This window comes from Pygocentrus nattereri, chromosome 7 (genome assembly GCF_015220715.1).
Source record: "Pygocentrus nattereri isolate fPygNat1 chromosome 7, fPygNat1.pri, whole genome shotgun sequence".
Lineage (NCBI taxonomy): Eukaryota > Metazoa > Chordata > Actinopteri > Characiformes > Serrasalmidae > Pygocentrus > Pygocentrus nattereri.
In genome coordinates, this window is record NC_051217.1 from 2960350 (window position 1) to 2971143 (window position 10794).

The 10794-nt window shown below is 43.2% G+C and overlaps 1 protein-coding gene across 2 annotated transcripts; it reads left to right on the forward strand.

Moving 5' to 3' along the window:
- The first annotated feature begins 2078 nt into the window (after window positions 1-2078).
- On the forward strand, window positions 2079-10794 carry il34 (interleukin 34). Of its 2 annotated transcripts, XM_017691404.2 has the most exons (8): window positions 2079-2367; window positions 2781-2856; window positions 4638-4764; window positions 6694-6800; window positions 7325-7402; window positions 7681-7866; window positions 8352-8511; window positions 9974-10794. In XM_017691404.2, exons 3-8 carry the CDS (start codon window positions 4731-4733, stop codon window positions 10027-10029), a joined length of 621 nt encoding a protein of 206 aa, XP_017546893.1. In that variant the 5' UTR covers window positions 2079-2367; window positions 2781-2856; window positions 4638-4730; the 3' UTR covers window positions 10030-10794. The 2 variants fall into 2 exon arrangements, with proteins under 2 accessions (XP_017546893.1, XP_017546900.1); XM_017691411.2 differs by lacking the exon at window positions 2781-2856.

The following is a 10794-nucleotide window of genomic DNA, read 5'->3' on the forward strand; positions in this document are numbered from 1 at the left end:
TGGAAAAAATGTTCTTGTGCGAGTTGCACCTGAAACCACTGTTTGGTAAGATTTTCAAAGAAAGTAGCAATTATGGTGAAAGAACTTCCTAAATTTCTTGAGAAAAACATTAAACAACACTTGGAAAAGCGACAGAGCCCTAGCAAAGACTTTATATATCCATATTAGTACAATTTCTTTGATGTTATGCAATAACATGAAATGTTCCCCTACAGTCCCCTTACAGTGCCACACAAGATTTTACAACAGACTCTCCAACTTATAATGCAAGATAATAGAAAAGCCAGCAGTGAAAATCGAAAAGATTTGCAGGACGACCTGAAAGCAGCAAGAGAACGAGAAGCAATGAACAGCATCTCTCTGTTCCTACACCTCACACCAAACCGCCCTGAAAGCAGAAGCACAGAGATGCGTGTTTAAAATTTGACATCTAGCTTTTACACAATTCAGAACTGTTTTGCAACACTGCTCTGGTCAGATGCAAACATTTGGCAATAGTTGGGTTCAGCTTGGAGAGAGAAGGTCTCTTCGCTGCACCCACAGGGAATTATGAAGGTGGAAGCATCATCATATTGGGCTGCTTCTCTGCAAACAGTACTGGGGCACTACACGTCACCAAAGCTGTGTGAACAGAGCGATATATTGGGACATATTCCAGGACTTAATCTCACTGAAACAGAATGCGGGTAGAAGATGGATGTTTAACATGACAACGATCCCAAACATACAGCCAAAGCAACTAAAGACTGGTTTCTAAAAAGAAGGTGAAGGTGTTTACGTGGCCTAGCTGATCTCCTGACCTGAAACCCACTGGAAATGTATGGAGTCCAACAGAGAGAACTTTTGGGGGACTTAAGATAGTTTGCTAAGAGGAAGGGGCCAAAATTGAACCACAGTGCTGCAAAGAGCTCATAACTACTCACGGTAAATGTACTGGAGCCAATGTGCCAGTGATGAATATATTTCTCTATCAGTATCATTTTTAACCATATTGTTAAAAAAAAAAAAAAAATATATATATATATATATATATATATATAGAGAGAGAGAGAGAGAGAGAGAGAGAGAGAGAGAGAGAGAGAGAGAGAGAGAGGGGGAGAGAGAGAGAGAGAGAGAGAGAGAGAGAGAGAGAGAGTCCAAATAAATAAATAAATAAACAAAAAAGCAAGCATCTTCAAAATAGTAACTTTACAGGAGAACTTTCAATATAAATGAATGTAAATAAATTTTATTTCACGTAATTTTGGAGCAGATTCGTTCAGATTTTTTTTTATCGTCCTACAATTACAGGCTGTAGTTCATCTGTTCCTCTGCATACTTTGTTCGCACCCTTTCACCCTGTCCTTCAACAGCCAGGTCCCCCACAGGACCACCACAGAAGAGGTATTATATGAGCGGTGGATCATTCTCAGCACTGCAGTGACACTGAGTGGATCAGACCCAGCAGCTCTGCCGGGGCTTTCAAACACTGTGTCCACTCACCGTCCACTCTATTAGACACTCCTACCTTGTTGGTCTACCTTTTATATGTAAAGTCAGAGACAGCAGCTCATCTGCTGCCGCACAGTCTGCGTCGGTCATCTTCTGGTCCTTCACCGGAGCTGTTTTCTGGATATTTTTGGTTGGTGGGTTGTCTATTCTCCGTCCAGCAGTGACACTGAGATGTTTAAAACCTAAACCATGTTGGTTTCGCTGCAGTGCTGAGAACGATCCACCACCTAAATAGTACCTGTGGTGGTCCTGACCATTGAAGAACATGCTAAAGGGGGCTATCGAAGAGCACAGAGATGCAGATGGACCACAGTCAGTGATCATAGAACTACATGGAGCTGATAAAGCAGAGGATGAGTGTAGAAACAAGGAGGTGGTATTGCTGTTCTGGCTGAGGGGTGTATGGGCTGAAAGCTGATTAAATAACAGAAGTGTCCAAACAGTGACGGACAGTCTAGGGTGGGCATGTTTGCGCTCTGTGAGTGCTGATGTGAGCGAGGCTGAGCTGAGAGCTGAGAGAAGAAGACAGAGCAGAGGTTTCCTCTCGGACCAGACACGGTTAAAAAAAAAAAAAACCTGTTCGAAAGTGAAAGTAAAGAGTCATTCGCGCTGAGCTCACTGTTCACATGGACGCAGCACGGAGGAGGGCCCAGGGTCTTTAAGCTCAGGACCACTGTGAGCACAGAGGGTCATTGTGAGCAGGAGCGGCTCCGGGAGTTTCCGCGAAGTTCTTCAGCCAAGGCTTATCCAGCACGGGGCCGCGCGTTCGCCAGCTTCGTCCACTAAAGCGCGGGACACGCTCGTTTTCACGGGCTCCAGAGAAACGCACCGCGAGCTCGAACACGTCGAGGGCGCAGTGAGCTCGTCCAAACCAAGGTTGGTGTGGTTGCTTTCTCGCGCTGCGCAGGTGTTGCGCAGGTGCGGCTTTGTCGCTTTGCGCCTTTTCTTTTCAACTTTGCGCAAGAATCAGTGCGCGGTTTCGGCGCGTTGCTGTGGCCGCTCCTCCAGGCCCGTCCTTTAGTGCACGGACAGAATCCACGGATTCTGACTCGGTCGTCTTTCTTTGCATTCCCGTTTTGCTCGCGGCGCCTGCTCCCCAGTCCACGTTTAGACCTCATCCATGTTCGTCTCTGCCCCGCCTCGAGCACCTTTTTAATGCTGAGCAGGATTTCAGCTCCTTCAGCTCTGACAGACCCTCTTGAGTCTTTTTTCGGCTCGTTGCTCAAGACGAACGCGGCTGAATGCGTCGTAGCCCTGCTTTATATAACCGTTACAATGTGTCCTTTCAGCTGACCCTGCGTGGACATCAGAAGATTTACATCTGCTCATCATATCCTGGCTTTAAGCAGAAGAGGGCTCTAGCTGGTAAGTTAATAACTGAGGAAATATTGTCAACTGGAAAGTTGGACCGTGCATTTTGAGGGCTGAGCTGTTCCAGCTACTGCCAGCTTGCTGGACACAGTGAGTGAGACTCACCAGTAGAAGTGAGTTCAAGCGTGGGCACTTAGATCCTGGCCTGGGGTGGTAGTCTGTCACAGGATGGCACAGTATTTGGGAAGAGTTTTTATTTTTCCTCTTGAATGACAGAGAGGGAGAGTGGGTGGGGGAAGAACATCTGGATTTGTTTTAGACGACTGACCTTCAACACGTATTAGCAAAAATAGTGCTCCATCTCCAGGAGCTGCAGCAGCAAGACCCAGCAAAAAATTACCACTTGATTTTTAGTGAAGAACCAGGGTGGAGGTCTTTCATTCCATCCTCAGCAGAGTTTGTGGTTTGTCGCGTTTGATTTTGCACATTGTCACCGTCCAAAGAATTTACAGGAGAAGGTGAAAACTTTCTGAACTTTTTACTGACTTTCATTAAGTCAATGCAGAGAGATGTTGTTCCAAGTCATTTTTGTTTCCAAGTCATTGTATAAAGTAGGTTATAACACATTCACCTGCATTCGCCTTGAGTAATGAACTCAAAAAAAGCCAAGAGGGTCTGTGTTTTATTTTATTGTATTGTACTGTTCTGTGTTCAGCTCTGATACCCAGAGAAAAAGGAACAACAGTGACTCTTTGTTTCTAGCAGTATCTGAGCTCGGTGCTGGCTTTCTCTCTAACAAATTGGTAACTATCAAAGATACTTTCTCCAGACAGACAAAGCACTTTCTGTAAGTCGCTCTGGATAAAAGCGTCTGCTAAATGCTGTAGATGTAAATGTTGGCCCATTTCAATTGATCCAACGTGAAATGTTCACACAATGTAAAGGGCGACAGCTGCGCTGACGTAATGTGGGAAACTAAAAATTGAAAAAAAAAAGGAGATACATCCATCCATCCATCCATTTTCAAAGCTGCTTCTCCGTCAGGGTCGCGGGAAGGAGATTTTTTTTTTGTTTTTTTTTTTGGAAAGCTCCAATATGGATCCATGAGTCCAGACCTCACACCTAAAACATGATAATAACTTACTTTGCATTCATTGCCACTTACACTCTTAAAAATAAAGGTACCACAAGGAGTTCTTTGGAGTGATGCTACTTCAGAACCACTTTTGGTTGTCATCCTTCAAAGGCTGGTTCTTGAGAGAACCGTTTATGTGAATGAGAAGTTCAAATAAACCTTGTAGAATATTAATGTAGACGGCTTTTCCTGGAACTGTACATCCAAGCCAAGAACCGTAGAGGAACCTTTTTAGGAACTGTCAGTGTCGTTATTATATAATCATTTGATCACAGTTATTTCAGCTGACTGCAGTTAACCCGACCGCAGTTGATGGTTTTCACAATCGTATGTTTATGTCACATCAAACTGAATGTGAAATGGGCACCTTTAGGCAGTTGGACAAGTTGGACTGGTGCAAAAATGCGTTTAGAGGGCAGCAGTGACTAACTTTTGTTTATTTGAGCTGGAGCTGGTTCTGTCTTCAGTTGGGAGCTGCTATGTATCTACAGCTAGGATGCAAGATTATGTAGTTATGTATGTGACAGTTAGTTGCCAGATGTCATGGTCACGACAGGCCTAGTAGTCACTGGATAATGAGCCTTAGCATATGGACATAGAGAGGATCTCAAGGAGCTAAACAGAGTCAGGATCCCTGAAGAAGTGTGATGATGCGCCGTGCTCTTGCAAACATTGCTTTTCCTTGTGCCTGCCTTTTTAGGCTGAACGTGCAGGAGGCTTCGCCTGATTTCTGGAGCCTGTGTGTCTGGATTCCGCTGCAGCATCCAGAGTCCAGACCTATAGAAGAAGAATCATGGTCCAGTCTTGGCTCCTCAGGGGTTTTCTCGGTAAGTGGTTCCCTGGATTAGGGATGGGGTGGTGGTGTGGGTAAGTAGTAAGAGGGATTGCATTGCATTATGACGTTAAATTATCTGCACCAGTTTGTCCAGATGTTAGGAGCTCTATCTTCTGAATGTAACTGTCAGACAACAGTGTGGGAACTGAGCACATAGTGGATTTAAACATCATCCCTCAGTGAATATCAGTAGTTGCGCTACAACATCTTGGTAATATGCCTGTAACCAAATTAGAAATAAAGAGTAATGGATGGATGTAACAAGTTGATGAGCAGAAGAAGATAAAGGACTTCCTGAAGTAACACAAGTAGGCCATTTGAGATCATTCAGATGGAGTCCATCAGCAAGTTGAAGGCTCATATTACTGATTTGAGGAAGCTCAGGTTGTGACTGTGTTATGCATTTTGGGTTTTGCAACAAAGATCCTGGGGCGCTTCTGTGGTTTACGCAGTTACGCATTTGGCCAACGTTCGTGTTGATGTTCTTGATATGCGTGATCTATATGTTTGAGAGTGCGTATGAGATCCTGCTTCTCTAGAACTCAGAAGAACTTACCACTTCCTGTACTGAAGAGACGGAGAGATGTTGAATGTAAGCGAAAGGGCAGCAAGAGGGAGAGAAAGAGGGCGGGGGGGGTGGGGGGGCAAGTTCAGGGAGAAGCATGTGGGGGTTGAGTGGTCTGTTCCCATATATAGACCGGGGTCCTGTGGCCATACAAATTCCAGCAGCCCTCTGAAGTGTTTTGCATGGGCTCTGGGACTTTTGCTGACTGTCCGTCTCTCTGCAGCCATCTGAATTGCACCTCTACCGCAGGGGCCAACCACACGACGACGAACGGCTTAGTGACATCCAGCTGAAGTCTCTCTCTCTCTCTCTGACTCTGTCTGCACCTCTCTGTCTCTCGTAGCCTCTGGCTTTGCAGTCACAATCACTTATCTTTAACCATCAAAACCTCTCTGTTAAAATAGATGCAGGATCTAATCCTCACGGCCTCAATCCTTCTTCTCTCAGTGGGAGTCTCCTTGAGAAAAACTTTCCATAAGCCCTGTTCGACCACCTTATGCAACGCACCTCTGACCACACATGAATTACAGTGTGGCAATGTAGCAGAGGTTATTGTATAGTGGCATTATGGCTTGTAAGTGTTTATTCGAGGTTTGGTTTATTTTGAGCGTTGTTTTCTTTATTGCAGGGAGGGGATGCGATATCTAGAATTTGGGAGGGATTTGGAGGAATAGAATAGTTCGGTCTTTTTTGGGGTGCATAATATGTACTTGGCAACCATGTTAGCTTTTGTGATATGCTGATATAGATCATTTTTCCTTGTAAGACCAACAGTGGTTTTGTGGTTTTGATTTGAACTCAGTGAGACAGCTGCTATCTTTCACACTTTATGTCCTTCATCTGCTGTGACAACAGAGTCACTGGGCCTTTAAAGAGATATTACACCTGAATTTACTGCTCTGGCTTTTGCGTTTCATAACCTTCATACGAAGTTGTGATTGCTGCTGTCCTCTTCACTTCTGCTTGCTACAGAAGCTAAAGGAACCAATTGATTGCAAACATTGTATTCTATGAGAAGAGAAACATCTTAGAGAATGAGTAACTTGGGCCAGCAGTGTGCAGGGAGAGTCTGACAATAAAGTCAGCTTTACTTACTTAACTGTCCTACTACCAGAACTCCAGCTGAATTAGTCATCTGCTGGGTGCGTGCCAATGCCAGCAAGGATAAAAGGGGTATTCTATGAGTGTTTTAGGATAAATTGAGCATGTGCATGTGTGCCAGTGTAGAGAGTTAAATTCCCACAAGTTGTTTATCCCCTTGTGTACAGTGTAATTTCCTACTGTGTCCCCCAAAGTGCTGATTTAGTTCCACTGTGTTTATGCAGTATTCTGCTGTCTCTGTTACTTTCTCCGTAGGTCTGATGTGGATATTACCGTTGTGGATGGATGTTATGTCAGATAAATGCAAAGCTTTGCACACCATCAAAGATCAACTCAATATAACCCTGAGGAGACGATACATGGTAAAACTAACAGCACCTAACATTTTGGAAATAAACCGCTGTTGTCATAAGAAAACCTTGTATGTCCAAAAAGATCACTTTAAAGGAGAAGGGGAAACTTTTTTTTTTCATTGACTATTTCTGTTTGTCCATTCTTACTGAAATTTCCGCACAAGGTAAAGGGCAGCTGGGGTGACTAAATAAAAAACGAGGTTGCAGTGTTTTCATCATGACTGTGACAATAGAGTGACCATTATCATCATAGAGTCATGGCAAAGTTGGTTCTGTATAGCACCAAAAAGAGTGACATGTAGTAGTAGTCTTTTTGGTGCTATAGAGAACCATTTTTCAAAGAGCCAGGTTTTCCACCATAGAGAAGAACCATTTATCCGTGCAAAGAATATTCAAACAGTTCTAGATATCTTCTAGATATAACCATTGTGCTCACTAAAGAACCCCTCGCAGAGTAAATTGATTTTTGTTTGTTTAACAGGGGCTGAAACTGAATTGAATGGCTATTTACATGTCCATGTTTACATTTTTAGAAGCAGAACTTCCCCATTAACTACACCATTCAAGTGCGCTATGAGGAGGTCTTCAGACTGCACAACATCAGCAGGCTGGTGAGCAACTGCCCTGCTACTCTTGTCCCTAAACTCTGAGTCACTGGACCACTATGCCTTAATCCCACGCTCTCGACCATGTCCTCCCACACTCAGTTTGATCTTTGCCTCTATTTAATCACTGTTTTCCTCTTTATCTATTATTTATTCATAGATTCACCCATTCTTGCCTTGCATCATTCTCTCTAGTGATTCCTCTGCATGTTCCCTTTCTCTGTGCTGTGCCACATCCTGTCCACTATCTCATCTCCCCTGTGTCTTATCTCTCTCTGTTCTAGAGGAACGAAGAAGATGTGAACCTGATGCATCTGCAGGGCCTGTGGCTCACAGTGGCTCAGAAGGGCATCAAGAAGATTTTGCAGGTTCTGCCAGAAAAACACCCAACACGACGTAAATACCTCACAGGTCTTGAGAACCTCTTCAGGATGTACGAGCAGTATGGCACACTGCTGTCCCCGGCTGAAGTAAGGACAAAGCCAGCCTGTTTCCACCCTCTTAAGCAGCTGTTTCAACCTTCTGAATCATTCATGCTGCCTCCTACTGCCTCTCCTCACCAAGAATAATTTAGCTCATTCACCCATAATAGGCCTCATTCTGTAGCTAGATACTTTTTCTTTCATTGGCTCATGGTAGAGAGAGAAGCTTAATATTATGATGGTGAAACCAAAACCATGTATCTCCACAATGGTAACTTTACAGGAGAAAGAAAAACCAGATTTTGTTCTAAGTCATTTTGAACGGAATATCCGGCTTATCAAATTCCAGAAAGAGAATAAAAAAGTTAAAACATTAAAAAGTTTTGTGTTTCGACAGTAACTACGTTGACGAATCCTGTAAGACCCAACTTTTGATGTTGTGCGTTTTACATGAGCTCAGGGTGAAGTCATGCTTGTTTATGAGTATCGCTGATAAGGATGGTGATGTGTATGTGTTTGTGTGTATGGCACAGGAGGAAACACCCGACAGCATTAGGGACATCTTGGAACGCTTAAGTGAGCCCGACTATCAAGGATGGAGATCCGTCAAACCTAAATCCGTACTGGACAACTGTTATCGGACCATGCACTGCCTGTTCAAAGAATGCTTCTCACCAGACGGGAATTATGACTGTAAGTGAACGTTTTAGATCAAGGCTGCCATATTTCTGGCCATATTTTACACCAAAGTTAAAATTCTCATTTTCCTTTTTAAACTGCATTTTGAAATATTTTACTCACAAAATTTTTTAACCTTTGATTTGAAACGGCCTTTTTGCCCCTCAGCCCACCACAAATATTTGCACTTTGGCTCATTAAGTCAAAAAGTTTGGGCACCCCCAACATTTGCTTCTCCACACTGCACTATAGCGTTGTCCTGCTTGTTTGATGTAGAGTTTCAGTAGAAATCCCGACTCATAAAAGCAGTGTTACACTTGTTTTTCTGTGTTATTTGATATCATTTTACACAAGTGAGGACATTTACTTAAGTCATATTGATCTGCACGGCTAAATTATCCTTTGTATGAAAGCTTGCTAAACTGGTTCGGCAGAAAAAGGAGAGTGCTGTTGGCTTAAAATCTGAGGTTTGTGTTACAAATTGAGGCATGAAATGAAAAGAAATACTGCTCATGATAAGGTAAAGAAAATTAAAACGTCACTCAGATTGCTTGGCCACAGGAATTGAAGTGAACCACTCTGCTGAGTTTACACTCATATTTACGCTCTGAAACAAACAAAAAAAAAAACAGGTTTCATGAGAATAATGAGAAAGCCCTTATGAGACGGGTACTTCCACCATGTCCTAAGGCCTTGTTGTTATGCTCGGGTTGGTCAGTGTTTGCAACATCGTGGTACGAAACCACAGGCCCTCGATGTTCGCGTTGCTAGCCTGTGGCTGACCACCATCGCGCTCTGTGAGCGGGAACAATGCTGGGGGGATTGAGTCAACGACAATTCCTCCATGACAAGTGAGATGGGTGTGACTGATCCTGCCAGGATCTGATTCTGGCGGTGCGTGATTCAAGCGGGATGTGGAGATGTTCGACCCCCCATGCCTCCGCTGGCCCTCCACAGCGCGTTCAGCACCCTACGGCACACACTCGTTCCAAAACATGTTGAGCAGACTCACGAGTGACGTCTGAGCACGACCACAGACAGTGATCACCATGTAATTAGTTTTTGGATGTAGTCTGGAGCGAGGTCTACAGCATGATTTAGAAAGGCATCACCGCGAGGACCTGTTAACAAGACCTTCATTCCTTACTCATGACCACATGCCTTGTGCAATAGTTCCAGAATAACTGGTAATAGTTACTGGATAAGAGTATTACCTGAATAATGAGAAGACTCATGCATTTGGCCATCATCTATCTATCTATCTATCTATCTATCTATCTATCTATCTATCTATCTATCTATCTATCTATCTATCTATCTATCTATCTATCTATCTATCTATCTATCTATCTATCTATCTATCTATCTATCTATCTATCGAAAACTGCTTAAAAGTTCATTCCTTTTTTCATTTCTTTTAATGTCATAATGTATTTTAATAACTTTCCAGTGACTGTTTCTCTTTGTCCCATACCAGACTGCAACATCCTTCACTGGCGAAAAGGAAGTAGAACGACACCTCAGCCGACTTGAGCGGACCCATTCCCGCGAGCGTTTTTTGTGTTTGTTTGAGTGGGTCACCCAGTGTGTGGTGGTATGCATGGCTTGCTCTTGTCCTGCAAAAGGCCACTAGCACCCAATGTGTTTATAGACTCACAGAGCTGCTTTCCAGCATGCAAGCCATCCATCCATCCATCCATCCATCCATCCATTTCTACGTACATACATCCATCCTGCAGTACTTCTCCAAGAAAAAGACTTTTTTTTCTGCTTTATAAGCATTGTGTCTAAATATGCCCACATATACATGTGTGCCCACTCCGGAAGAGAGCAGCTATGAGCATTGCATTTCTAATGAGAAACATTCATGGCTCTACCGTTTATATTCCTCCCAGACACTGCCAGAAATACCTTAACGATGTTTTGATGATGCTCTTGATTCTGTGCGCCAAACCAGTATATAATCGTTAGTGTTTCAGATACTGTAATGGTGATATAAGCGGCTGGTTTTTTTTTTTTCTATATGTATAAACTGCATGCAGATGTTTGGCTGACTGCTGGCTTAGTCAGCAAATTCCTCTATACTTAACTGCCTTCGCTGTGCGCTTTGATGTAAGTTTCTGTTGACTTCATTGTGTGCCTTAATGATGTTGTCTTCAGTAAAAGGTTTCTTGTTTTTAAGATGAGTAAGATTTATGTTATATGTTTTATACATTGAGTTATTTATTTGGAGACCTCTATAAAATGTTCTGGTAACTATCGTGTTGTTGTGAAAAAATAAATAAATGTTAATCTGTC